General features: G+C 37.8%; 1 protein-coding gene across 1 annotated transcript in view; it reads right to left on the bottom strand.

Moving 5' to 3' along the window:
- LOC129451546 (E3 ubiquitin-protein ligase SH3RF3) overlaps positions 1-14,888 on the bottom strand; it is a 68,082-nt gene that overhangs the window by 12,501 nt on the left and 40,693 nt on the right. The window contains exons 3-5 of the mRNA XM_055214777.2: positions 14,166-14,261; positions 8,631-8,981; positions 7,390-7,490 (exon numbers count right to left, since the gene is read on the bottom strand). Coding sequence (XP_055070752.2) covers positions 7,390-7,490; positions 8,631-8,981; positions 14,166-14,261 — 548 coding nt within the window. The remainder of the gene's footprint in view (positions 1-7,389; positions 7,491-8,630; positions 8,982-14,165; positions 14,262-14,888) is intronic.

The following is a 14,888-nucleotide window of genomic DNA, read 5'->3' as shown; positions in this document are numbered from 1 at the left end:
GTTTCTGTGGTGCCGTATTTCTTAACCAAAAGCCCTCCATCTCTGACCCTACCCAATTCACCACCTTTCAGGATCTCCTTGACTCTACCGCTGCCTCCTATCATGGGTTGACAGAGCCTCCTGCAACACCATCAGCAGCAACCTACCTCGATGCAGAGATTGCCATCCTAAGACAGGCCCAGCTGGATTCCTTTGGAAATGATCTGGCATGTCTTCAGTCTCACAAACCCCTTCCACATTCCAGTCGTCTTCTCTCTCTTGCTCCAGAACTGGATTCAATGTCAGGTCTCATTCGAGTAGGCGGAAGGTTACGACAAAGCAATGACCTACCCCCTGATGTTATACATCCAGTTGTCCTAGACCCTGCCCATCCAATTACAAAACTTATAATTAAAGATTGTGATGACCACCTACATCATCCTGGGCCAGAGAGGCTATTCGCTGAGCTAAGAAGGAAATTCTGGATCCTGAGGGGTCGTGAGGCTGTCAGGAAACATCAGCACAGGTGTGCTAAGTGCCAGCAGTCCCGTGCCAAACCCCTTATTCCCCAAATGGCCGATCTTCCTCCTGCTCGCCTACGCCTCTGTAAACCTCCCTTTTATTCCACCGGGATAGATTGTTTTGGGCCCTACACTGTGAAAGTTGGACGACGGAGTGAGAAAAGGTGGGGAATTATCTTTAAATGCCTGACAACTAGGTGTGTACATCTAGATCTACTTAGTCACATGAATGCAGATTCCTTTTTAATGGCACTAAGGCGCTTTATAACACGCAGAGGCAAACCTTTTGAGCTGCTCTCCGACCGAGGTACCAACTTTATCGGGGGCAACAGAGAGCTACAGGAAGTCTACCAATCCCTGACCTCTGACCTCCAGGCAGTCCTGGCTAAACAGAGGATCTCCTTCAAGTTCAACCCCCCCACGCACCCCACTTCGATGGGACGTGGGAGCATGAAATTCGTTCCATCAAGATTGCCCTACAGACCACCCTAGGTGCCCAAGCAGTCACTGAAGAGGTGTTACGCACTGTGATGATTGAAATTGAAGGTATCCTCAATTCAAAGCCCCTTGGTTATGTCTCTTCTGACATTGCTGATCCTGATCCTGTGACTCCTAACCTGTTGCTCATGGGGCGGCATGACTCTTCCCTCCCCTTAGTAACATATCCTGACTCTGAGCTAAGCAGTCGCCGTCAATGGCGTCATAGTCAGATTCTTTCTGATCACTTTTGGTCCCACTTCATAAGAAATTATCTGCCTTCTCTCCAGTCTAGACAGAAGTGGTACACTGATAATCCTAACCTTCAAATAAGTACTGTTGTTCTCATTCTTGACCCTCAGCTCCCCCGATCCCTCTGGCCAGTAGGTAAAGTGATTTCCCTTCATCTTGGTAAAGATGGCCGTTGTAGAGTTGCAGATGTCCAGGTGGGGGACAAACAGTACACAAGACCCGTTGCCCGCCTCATCCCACTCCCTGCCCTAACTGAACCCCTTGACTCTCCACTCTAGCAAATTTGCAAAGCAAATTTGGGGGCGGCTGTTTGGAAGTTTCTCCTCTGTCCAATTGCCACGCCCACTTTGTCTTTCAGTTCCCCGTGCAGCTCACCACACCTTTAATTAATTAGCCTCAATCAGCCACAGGCTTTATTAGACAGCACCTGTGCATAGCCTCGGCCCTTTGTTCATGCTACATGGAAGATCCTTGTGTGTTGCTGCTGAAAGATGTTATGTCTCCTGCCTTGTGTGCGTTATTGAACTATGTAAGTTTCCTATGTTAAGTTAATTATGAGAAAGTGAGCATGAATCTTTCATTCCTTTCAGTTTGTTTGTTTAAATTTATTGTTAGATTAAACTGTTTAATTTGCTTTATTCATGTGACTTTCTGTTGTAACCGTAATAATATGTATTTGAGTATTTATAGGCATTATAGTATGTTAATTATGGGGCTGACAATAGTCATGTATTGACTTGTTTGTAGGCTAATTTCTGAATTCTGAGTTCTTGTACAAATGTTTGATTTTCCTTCAATTGTATTGTGGCCTTATGTAATTAATTGTATCCTATATCCTTTGTCTCCTAGAAACCACACACACATAAAGATACTTACCTAATAAATAAAACACTCTGTAATTAAAGTGACTGGACTGGGTTGTTCTTACCGACACCGCCACTGGTCTCAAGCCAGCCACCTACCATCCTATGTTAAACCTCCTTTTCAAGTCCTGTCCTTGATTCAGAGAGTTTTGGTGAGTCTAAACCATCCCCTGTCTGTAACCAATATAATGCGTTGTTTGGAGCAAACATACAACAGATACTCTATAAAATCCAAAGACAAAAGGAGCCATCAACCATGCTGCACAGAAACAGAAACAGTTTAAATTATTTCAAACTGTAAACCATGCCAGAGTGATTTGGGACTCAAAACTTAAACCAAAGGGTATTTTAGGGGGGCACCTGAATATCCAAAGTATAATATCAAAGAAGGACCAAGTTGAGCATCTACTTATAAACTCAAACTTGGACTTTTTAGCATTGAGTGAAACTTGATTGTCTAACAGTATACCAACATGCATGATTGATGTTCCTGGATATAGTTGTTACAGAAAAGATAGACTATCACGAAGAGGAGTAATGATTTATATTAGGGATACTTTTAAATGTGCTGAGGTAAAATTAGATATTGCTGGATTATGTTTGGTGTTAAATGGTAAAATGTCCTCAAAAATGAATTCTTCTGACAGGTTTGTCCGACCATAACATGATCCTGGTTGTTAGAAAATAAACAAAGAAACGTTTGCAGAGTAATTTGTCAAACTTTTAAACCAGGAGTTGGCATCCCTAGGAGTAAAATAACAAGATTTGAAAATGATATAAAAAATATTAATTGGGATGATGCATTACAAACTTACTGTAGATTTTACATTTATGTTTTTTACTGGCAACATTTTGTTCAAAGTTAAATGAACATGAAACATTTTTTTACTTTATCTTCTACAGAAAGTTACTGGCAACCAGCTGCATAATTACCGCAAATGTTTTAGAGTGAAGTCTTTGCTTACAAAAACACAGTTTTAAATCGCTAAGAAATAAAGTAGTTAGTGAAATGAGGAAGGCCAAAACTGTTTATTTTGAGCAATTAATTACAGAATCAGGAGGAAATAGCTCATCTCTTTGGAAGTGTATTACCAAACTTTCTAAACGAGAAGGCATGCAAAGAAAACCATTATTGGAGGTGCATATAAATGGAACACTTAGTACTGATAGCACTGAAATTGCCAATGAATTTAATAGATCCAGTCTGTAGAAGAGCTTACTTTAGGTTTTGAACCTGTACAATGACCTCAAAATGCAATAATTGACACACCTTCATCCTTTTATATCTCGGAGGTTGATGAAGGTAAGATACTTCAAATTATTAATCAATTGAATAATTCAAGAGCTAAGGACATATTTGGGATAGATACCGCATTCGTAAAAAAATACAGTGCTTGTTTGTTAAAGCCCTTGGTACATTTGATCAATTTATCTATTAGAGAAAGTAAATTCCCCTCAAACTGGAAAACTTCTATTATAATCCCCATTTTTAAGTCAGGATCAATTGATGAGGTTCAAAATTATAGACCAATTTCTATACTTCCTGTAATCTCTAAAATCTTGGAAAAGTTGGTATCTGAACAGCTTATCAAGTATTTAGAAAAACACGATCTACTTCACTCTAAACAGTTTGGCTTTAGGCCTAAGTATTCAACAGAAACAAATGTACAAACAACCGTGTACTAGGGCTGGAACGACGCGTCGCATTGTTTACGTTTTCAAATGAAGGCGGCTTCAGCTCCGTCCGGATAATACAAGTGTTATACCAAACAGCCAGAACGTGATCAAAAGTGTGGCAATACTTTAAGCAGAGACCAAATAAAACACATACTGTGTAAAACTGAAATGGCATACCACAGCAGCGCAACATCTGTGCATGATCATCTTAAAAGAAAACAACCTGGAGCTCTCCGACCTCAGAATGACGCGACGGCAGCGTAAGTATTTGAATTTTTACAGTAAGTTTTTATACAACAATAGAATCAATGCAGGCATATATTGTGCTTAATACAGCTGTGTTTACATCTTAGTTTAATACGAGCTGCGAGACGCCTGACAGACACGACATTGCATCGCGTCTGGGCAGTATGTTGAAACAGTAAATAAAGAGCGGGACATGTTTAACTTTTTATATTAAGAAGTTATGAAATAATAAGTTACTGTGTTACCTTGATATAGGCATGTGCCCGCGTGCACTGAAAGCCAGCTGGCAGCGCGGAGTTCCCATAGCTTATTTTTTTGCTATGTGCGCAGATATTATAAAAGCTCGTCTCGTTAGGTATTCCTGACATGCGTTTATTTAAAGTAACAGCAGTGTAAACGCCGTTTATAAAATATTAGAAGATCATACTAACTAAATTTGTATTTACCCGAGACTTAAAGGGACACTTCACCCATTTGCATTAAGCTTTGTATAGTTGGAACCCCAGTCATGTTATTGAATGGTTATGCATAATTTCCTCAGTTGCCGCTGAGACAGGAGAAATACAGATTTCAGTGTTGCACTTCCTTCTTTCAATGATGTAAAAATCATCATATTGCATCATTGAAAGAAGGAAGTGAAATATCTTTGTTGAGGGAGTGAGACTACAAACATCCCTTTTCTTTGTCAAATAGGCACCAAATTCTAGCCTGGTAATACCATCCTCTGCAATTTCGCTTCGCTTCATATACAGAATCTGGCTGGGCATAATTGACAATCGTTTTCCGTCTCGTGGGAGGGGCTTGTCTGAAGTTTAAAATCATTGGTCTAAACGTAAGCCAATCACGCATAACATTTGGATATGATGTGCTTTATGCGCCGGATCAGCCGCATCGAATCTCTGCTGTAAAATACACGTATGATGTGAAAACAAACCCATCGAGCGAAATACCAGAGTTAACATGGCTATGAACGACTTTTGCAGATTATGTAAAGTAAATCGGGCCAGAGCTAGTTGAACACTATCCTTACGGTGTGTTTCCACTCACGTCTAATGGGAGAAACGCCCCTCTCTCCTCTCAAACTCTTCCACCAGACAACCATAACCATATGTAAATTAAATCTTCCTACCTTATTTTCTGGTTAATCAGGAATGTCACCAAAGAATGCTTGCCCACGCGTCCTCCACCATTAACTGTGAACAATATAATTCCCTTCCATGATTTCTCGATCGTTGTGCACGTCAAGCTGTGCTGCACACAGTTTCTCGCTGACGATCGGTAAAGTTGATAAATTAAACTTTTCCAAAAACTTGTCGGGAGTAGGGCAACAACATAATCTCCATTCAAATGTTTAACAAACACTTTTCTTGTTCGGGTTTAAGTTGGCAAGTGCCGGTTCTCCACAACAGAGCAAATAGCTTTCTGTGTCTCCATGTCACGGTTTAGCGTCTACGTCACGGCTCTCAGCCCGCCCTCTGTTCGTTGATTGGACGGTCGTTTTGAGACCGGTGGAAAACGGTTTGAATGGGAGGTATCTCAGACTGAGTACAGAAGCGTAATGAAATTTAGCGGAAGTACGAAGTCTGACGTAGTCAGGCTAACCAAATTCTAAATGTATGTTACATTTCGACTACAAATATGATGCTCTTTCAATAAAGATGAATGTTTCTACGGGTGAAATGCCCCTTTAAGAAAAGTTAAATGTTAAAGTTGATGCTAAATGAGAATGCAGTAACGTTACTACTGATAGTAATAATATTAACAGTAATAATATAATGGTTACATTTTATAATAAGGGTTCATGAATCACAATGAACTTATTTTTACTTCAGTCTGAACTAATGCTGAGTAAATGCATGTACTAATCATAAACTAATGAAGAGTCATCATTAAGTACAACATGACATGTTTTTTAGTTAATGTATTAATAAACAATGATTTCATGTGAGTCATTTTGTAGTTAATGATGACTTTTCATTAGTTTATGATTAGCTCTAGGGCTGGAACAATAAAGAGCGGGACATGTTTTTATATTAATAAGGAGTTATTATTCAGTTTGATTTATTTTTATTTTACTTCTTTAATATTAATATATTTTATTTGTTTAAGGTGAATAATGCCCCTTTTGCACTGTTTATGTTAGGCTGAATTAATGTTGGACTTGTTTTTATGTGATTTGTTATATTTTCCTTGGCACTGGCACTGTTTGTGTATTTGTTTAATTGAGAAAATGCTTCAATAAAATGTTGGCATTAATAGCAGATGTTACATTTATTATTTGTAAAAAAAAATCTTTAGACTATTCGATTAATCGAAAAAATAATCGATAGATTAATCGGTTGAAAAAATAGTTGAAATTTGCAGCTCTACCGTGTACAAATAACAAGGTCATATGAGACACAGCCATCTTTTAACAGTATACATACTGGGAACTATATTCTCAGAAGGCGAAGGATACATTAAAACAGAACCCATCTCTAATTTTCAAATGCATACATTTATGTTAAATACAATAGAATTTTGATGCAAGATGAAAAATGTATGCTAAAAAAAGTCAGAACAGTCACATTCCTTGAACAAACAGGATCAAGTTATTTCAATATTTTTTTAATCGATTCGTGGCCTTTGAGAATCAATTTTGAATCAACCAGATAAAAATAAAACGATTAGTTGAAAAATCGATTTTTTCACACAGCCCTACTCTGGAGCGACTTATAGTCTGGAAAATACAGTAATATAATTTTTTTTTGCCATTTTTGCCTTTCCATTTAAACAGTGATAGATGAGAGGAGTAGGAAAGCACAGGGAGGAGAGAGGGGCATGGAAACGGCAAACGACCACGAGCCAGGAAACGAACCCGGGTAGCCGAAAGTGCGAAAGCACCACGCGTCGGGGCGCTGCCCGCCACACCATCGGCTCCGACAGTAATATAATTTAAACGGATGAGTTACAAAAAAATTCACCCCCCTCACAGTTGTCATGAAGGGCAACTGTAAGGCTGTAAACACATTTATTTCTGCTGTAAGGTTGGGCATTTCAACATGGAGGTCTATGGGAATCGACTCCCTTTTGGAGCCTCTAGCGGCCAGTCAATGAATTTTTTAGTTTAAGTTACTTCATGACAGAGATCAGAAGGTTGCCCCCTTGGTTTGTCCTGTGGCAGCTACCATAGCTTTATTATGTGTTTAAAAAAGAAAGAGTGGCCTTTGGACTGAGCCATTAGCTGAAATTCACCACTACAAAACAGCCTGACTGCACCTTTAATTCACAAAAGAAAATCAAAGCTTTTTTTAAAAGCATTACTGGTGATGTCATTGTTTTACAGAGATGAATGCGCTCATACGATATCTTGTACTGATGGATAATAAACTCACATGTTAAGAGGCAGCTGGACTTTAGCAGCGGCGAGCAGATCTCCTGATGTAGAAGTGATGCGTGGAGCTGGAACGCCTGACGCTGTTGTGACTGAACAATCCTGTCAAGACAAATGACAACATCTCATTCAACACCACAACAAATATCAAACCCTGAACATCCTTTAATGTTTCTGCTTAAATTCTAGAAAGATTCAAACTGACTACACCCCTCACAAGTCATTGTGTCTCTGATATTACACTCACTGGGTTTTAGGATCTCCTCAACTCCTTTACTATAGATTTAAAAGAGCTGATAGATGTTTGGTGAAACAATCATTCTCAAAGCTTTCTGAAGCTGATAAGGTCTCAAAATCAATGGCTTCATTCGGTGGTGACTGAATTATTTGTCTGCTCAATAAAAGTGAATTTTCATCTCCCTCATGTAAGCAGATGTAGTTTATTGTCTGAGTGATCATTTATGAAGCTCCCCATCATTACAATGACAGCAGCATACACATGTTCTTCAATTGATGCACAGAAATGCTGAGAGGTGCATTATGGGTAAACATCCATTAGGTGGATTCATTCATTTGTTTTACAGCAGCAGAAAGACTGAGATGGTGTACACGTGTCATTTAATTATTTTCTAAGATAAATGAACACAATACATTCAGCAGCAGCAGACGCACATGAATCTGGGAGTGACGTCTAACCTGAGATGTTTCATAAAGAGATTAACAGTTTAACTAGTGACCACCAGTGCCTGCTGAAATGATGTCTGATTGAAACCATACATGGACCCCCTTTCCACCTGAGCTCAATGAGGGATGACCTTTGTCCCCTATACACTAATGGAACTGAACACACATGAGGGTCAGTTGAGTCCAGGTCAAAGGTCAACAAACAAACAGCTACAATAACAGAACAGACTGCAGCTCAATGTACAGTATATACAGTACAGTATCTCTCTCTTAAGTTCAATTTAAGTGTGCTTTATAGGCATGACAAAAACTACAATTAGTGCATATAAAAGTAAAACATTAAGTTATAGAAATAAAAGAAAAGAAAAGGAACCATAAGCTAAATAATAGAATCAAGCAGTAGTATCAACATATAATGGATTTAAATCACAGATGGCTGTCTGGAGGTGATAATAATAATGACAAAATGTGTCAGGTTTGATTTGTAATAATGAATGGACTAAATCTGCTCACTACTTATAATTGCAGACATTACAGTTTAATAAAAGCGTGTTGTACCTGTGACGTGGGAGCGCTGGAGGAGAGATGAGGACAGTCGCCGATCCGAGCCGCGGCTCTCGGGTCAGAGGAACTGATGAGGACCGGAGCGCTGATCTCCATGGAGTGTCTGTTGTTTCCCAGCACCTGTGCCGTACGCTGAGTCATACTGAGCGCCGTGAACGAATGTCGCTTCTTGGCGTTTTTCTTGCCCTCCATTCGTCTGTGGATGCCATTGCCATTACAACTGAGAGCTGCGCTGGATCCAGAACAGAGAGGAGAACCAGCTGGTGGAGATCCCGTATCAGTACTGGGTCCTGGTGTTAATGTGGGCTTGTCGATCTCCATTAACTGCTTAGCTGTCTCATTTAACTACAGAAACAACAGAGAAAAAACTGAATGAATTATTTATTCACTACTGCAGAAATATTTCACACATAAACGAGCAGCTGGCGACTGTTTGCTCACATCATTCACAGACTTCATTAACTGAGACTTGAAATGTCTTTCATGATCCTTTTATTGTGGGGATTTTTGGTTACACTTTTGCAATACAAATCACATCACATGAGACAGATTAGTTTCACAGGATCAAATAAATAACAACTCCTAAATAACAATAACTTCAAAACAACATGAAAACTCATCACATATGATGGCAAAATGAGTCAATGCACTAATTTTGAGCTGAAAGAAAGTATAAATGTTGGTTTTGGGTTAGGGTTGGATTAAAGTTTTCATAAAAAATAAGTTACATTAAATTATGACCTCGTCTAGCGATCTCAATCATTAAACATCTAAAAAGATCTTTATTTGTATGTTTTCTGAGAGGTGTAAATGCTTAATCTAATACAAAGATGCGTACATGTACGTCTGATATGTTGGTTTCAACTTTAAAACATGCAGGAAAAATAAAGTGCAGGACTGCTTGATGTTAACATAGTTATTAAGAGAGATAAAGTTCAGGACCTGATTGATGTTTAAAGAGTTATTAAAAGCGATAAGGCATGAAAATGATCTTCCTCCTGCACACAGACCCCTTAAATTAACTGTTGGGTAAAATATCTGATGTGTAAGATTATATTAGATCCTTACATTACAGTCTGTATCAATGTCAATCAAACCATATAAAGACAAAAAGTTGAACATCTATTGTCCCATAGATATTGTTTTTGATGTTGTGTGCTACATCTTTTAGTGATTTTAAGGTATAAATGAGGTGATTTTGTTTTTGAAACTTCAAAAATCTTTAAATAGATTTTTCTCTAAACTGACTTTGCTGACTCGATCAACTTTAAACCCGTGTAGATCTGTCACTGTTTTGTCAGATTAAAACAAATCATACAGCTTTTAGAAGTTGTTTTAATAGAAAATGTCAAGATATCAATAACTCACTGGTCATATATGTTTAGACACACACACACACACACACACACACACACACACACACACACACACACGTGTTTATACACATTTGTCAGTGACTCCATTACTGTACGTGTCATATATTCAATAATAAAACCCTGCACATCTGATCATCATTAAAGCTTCAATAATTCACTCCAGAGAGACTTTACAACACTTCTGCTTATACTGGCATGCACTCTTCTTCAATGCGGTTTCTGACTTGATTTAAAACCTTTATGAAAAGATCATCAAATGCTCTGAGTGTCGAGAGAGAGAGAGAGAGAGAGAGAGAGAGAGAGAGAGAGAGAGAGAGAGAGAGAGAGAGAGAGAGAGAAAATGAATGTTTGATGTGAAAGCACACTGCGGTTTGAGCACAGACTTTATTATTTGTCTAAAGTAAATGAGTTGATGTTTGTGTCTCACAGCTGCATTCATATAAAGATCTGAGACTGTGCTGTCTTTCTGCCCAGAGACAGATGAGTATGTGGATTATTTGAAGACAGTCTGCATTTATTTTCACCCACGCAGGACTGAAATGAAGCAAATTCTCATATTCATCTGTCCTGATCTGAGAACAGCACACACAAACACACAGATCATTGAGAGAAACCTGTGTTTACTAACCCGTATTATGTTTGTGTTTCTTTAAATGCTTCACATGATGCACGCACATGCGCGCACACACACACACACACACACACACACACACACACACACACACACACACACACACACACACACAATAACTACAAAGATGTTAGTTCATTATATTTTATAGAAATGAAAGTGTAGATTATTCAGTGTTTTCAATATCATCCTCAAGAAAAACACAAATCTACACAGTGAGATCACAGCAGCATAAACGTACTGCATTTAAATGTAAGTGATGATGGTTTGAGAATAGAAAGTGTGAGATTGTAAACAAGTTATCTTTTTATGTTGCAGACAGATCAAAAGTCAGTCTGGTCCTTTGTTCATATTCTGCTTTTTATATTCAATATGCTAATGACATGTAAATGATATGTAAATGAAGCAGGTTGATTGACCCCACAGATGCTCTGGTGGTCTCTGTGGAATAACACTGATAGTCTACTGAAGGTCATAATATAATTATTTTAACATTGGGTCAGAATAAAGAAACCATTGAAACCAGACACGACTACAATCCATTCAACATCACAATCACTTCAAGACAAAGCAAACCTTATTCATTTTGGTCAAAAATCAATCAATAAAATCAAACTTCATTTCCTACAGTCGGCCTTTGAAGTTTAAATATTCAACAGTGACAGAAAATCATTCAGTAAATATACAGGCTCACCACCGGTCTCAATATATATATATATATGAAGACTTTGGTTCCAAAACGCAATAAACGCCATTTTTGAAAAAAATGAGTTACTGCCAAAATCAGCATTATATCAGGTCAGTAGTTAAAAGTAAATTCTTAATTTTACGCAAAATCCAATATCCGCCGTGTTATTCTGTCATCTTTTCTCCCTTTTTTCCCAAAATGCGACAAACGCCACTTCCCCTTTTTTACAGAACGCAATAACTCCATTTCTGATATTACAGCCCACCGTTCACGCAATGTAAACAAACAATGGCGGACGCGCTGAGTACACGGAGTCCTGGTTTTCCTCATCTACTTTGTACTACGTGATCAACAAACAAAACAAAATAATACTTTAATTGCATTCATAAACCTGTGATGGTTTTCTGTGATGGGAAAGAAACGTAAGCCATCAGCATCTAATATTTTCCCTGAAGGCACTCGGGAGACGGGTGCTTGTTCTCCCGACAGCATCAAGCTTCTCATGCTAACACATTGACCCCAGAGGATCTTATGAAAAACTTTCCATAATTTTACTCAAAGTCAACGAAAATCGAGCAGGACCAAAAACATTTTACAGCTGATCGCTGTGAAAGACGTTAAGCGAAGACGTCAAGTAACCGCAATGACAGGGTTCTTAATATGACAAAGTAAGTGTTTTGATTAATAACATTAATGTTTATATTTTTAATTAGTGTGTACAACTAGTCAACTAAATGAATATAACATGGCAAAGATGAATGCATATTTATATAGGCTATTGATTCAATAGATTTATAGCATTTTGAATAAAAACTTGTCATGGATTTATTGCATTTTGTGGAAAAAATAATCCGTTTTTATAATAAATCTTTGAAAATCAACTTATGGATTTGAATTTTTTATGTTTTTATAACCTAAAGATGCTGTGTGAAAGTTTGTAACAGAAAATAGTTGTTTTCATCTTGTCACTTTCTTGGTATAGAAAACACGTTTTTACCAAAATTTGTCAAAATGGATTTATTGCGTTTTGGAACCAAACTCTTCATATATATATATGAGATGTGTATGATTCATGCATATAAGCAACAAACACTTTTATGGATGATACACTGTGATTTTACCACAGTAAAACCTCATCACATTTCTGATGTGTTCACTTGGACATTAATGGAGGATTTAACCCTTAAAACTAATAAACAAATACCAGTTTGAATAGTTTTCCTTTATTTTTCCAGTAGAAATGAATGAGAAAAGGGCAGTTCAAACCACAACTATAAAGATACAAATGAACGATATCGTTGGGATCACTTTCTGAGGGATTTTTTCCAACAGATGAACGATAAACCAATGACAGCCAATCAAATCTACTCGAATCTAAATTGCACCCAGAGATGACACTGTGAAATTCAATGCTGAGGTCTACAACATAAAATTACCTCAGGTTGCTGTAAAATTGACTTCATAAATGTTTTTATTCTACTACACTAACTGGTTATACCCGCTGTGTAAATCTAAAATGAATGAGGCAGACCCCAACATGACCGCAAGTAAAAAAACAAACTGAGATAAACATCATTTATTTTCTCATTATCATCTGAGGAGAAACCTGAGGCACCGAGGATCGAGTTCAACACATTCAGCACTGTCTGATCAATCTGACACAAATCCCCCAATTACGTTTCAAATGAAGAAAAGTCAGCCGATGAGAAACAACAAATAACTTCTGTCTGAAATCCCCCCATGAGAAGAATTACAGCCTTAAAGGATGAGAAGATGTTTGTGCTTTATCAGATTAACAGACTAAAAAAACACCATCCAGTCATACAACAAACACACAAAGAGAAACGGGTAAAGATCATGTGATGTGATTTAAGATGACTCTAAACCAAAGTAAAGGACATCAGGACATCTACAAGTAAAGCAGTCTAGTAGTTTAAACTCCTTTATCTTTCTAATCTGGGCCTGATGCTCAAAATAAATCATCATTACCCATCAACCCTAACCAATGCACACAGCATTCTGGAATGATCATCAATTAACACTCATGTGATTATCCTGCTAGTTTATTTCCCTGTCATTCAATAACCAGTTCAGAGCAGACAGAAAGATCATAACTTTAAAATCTTATCTTACCTGTTTGGTAACCATCCTGGTCATTTCAGTCTAGCTGATTTAATACAAATGCTATACTAGAATAACCCTAACATCTAACTACAGATATTACAGAAGCATCCTAACTTGACAACAATAATAAACTTTAGGATAACCTCAGAGGTTATGTGTTAAAGAAAAGATGAAGACTTTAATGTCAACCAGCGGTAACAATCACATTACGAAGCCCTGCTGGAGAATCGGTTGCTTGGTAACAGACCCGAGAGTTGATAGCCGAATACGACTGAGCGATTTAACAACTAGAGATGAGATGAGATTTCTATAATTCTGTAATACAAATGTGCAAAAATGTAACACATTATATATTAAGTTAAGAAAGTTTTTATAATATGCCCCCAGAATAGATTCTGATTGTATAAAGCACAGAAACACAAACGCATTCATGCATTGACTGAGAATAACAAATTAATTCATATAGTATTATATTATGATCCTTACCAAAGTCATTAATATCACTGTATTTCAGCGGCTTGATGTTGCAATTGATGGTTATATGACCTGAAGAATAACCTTTTAATAAATCACATATCTGATCCTGAAGGAGGAGTTGAACTAAAAGGACATCGTTATATGTAAGGAATCAACATTTATCTTCATTTTTAATGAAGTCTTTGTCTTTTCTTTAACACATAATGTATGTGCAGATATTCAAGAGCACTTACCTCAACATACAGGATGGGAAAGATCCCAATCTTATCTCCCAGCATTCCTTCTGCCCAGTTATCATCCACTCTCCGTATGACTGTGAGAATTTCATCCTGTGACAGAGGACACACACACACACACACACACACACACACACGCACGCACGCACGCACATATACACACAGACAGACAACTTTTATTTTAGACAGCAGTAAGTTTAGATTCTCTGGCGGTGATGTAAGCTCTTATTAAATGTCAGTCATATCTCTCTCTGTATACTGTAACTTGTGTTTCTGTTTAGAGTTCATTACATGATGACTGAAATATTAAAGAGATTATTCATAAGGGTGTCGCACACCGAGGCGAGAAGCTTCACGTGTTGAACAACTCACAGGTATCGCACACTGGACATGCACATCATTCAATAGCACGAACATTGTCACAGTCTACTTACAGTGCAAAATATGCATTAACACCAAGAGGCAACCTTACGATCTCTCTGATGAAGTCAATACTGACGTGACTTAAACTGAAATTCATCGACTGGCCGCTAGAGGCTCCAAGACCAAGGCAAGTCAATCCCATAGACCTCCGTGTAAAAACGCCCAACTTTACAGCAGAAAATAATATGTTTACAGCCTGATACAAAAAGTGTTTTTGGTCTGTATAGATCAATTTTGCCCTTTAATGACAACTGTGTGATGTTTTTGTAACTCATCTGTTTAAATTATATTAAGCCT

Source organism: Misgurnus anguillicaudatus, chromosome 17, assembly GCF_027580225.2.
Source record: "Misgurnus anguillicaudatus chromosome 17, ASM2758022v2, whole genome shotgun sequence".
Classification (NCBI taxonomy): Eukaryota; Metazoa; Chordata; class Actinopteri; order Cypriniformes; family Cobitidae; genus Misgurnus; species Misgurnus anguillicaudatus.
The sequence above is the reverse complement of the archived record's forward strand: the minus strand, read 5'-3'. Positions and strand labels throughout refer to the sequence as shown.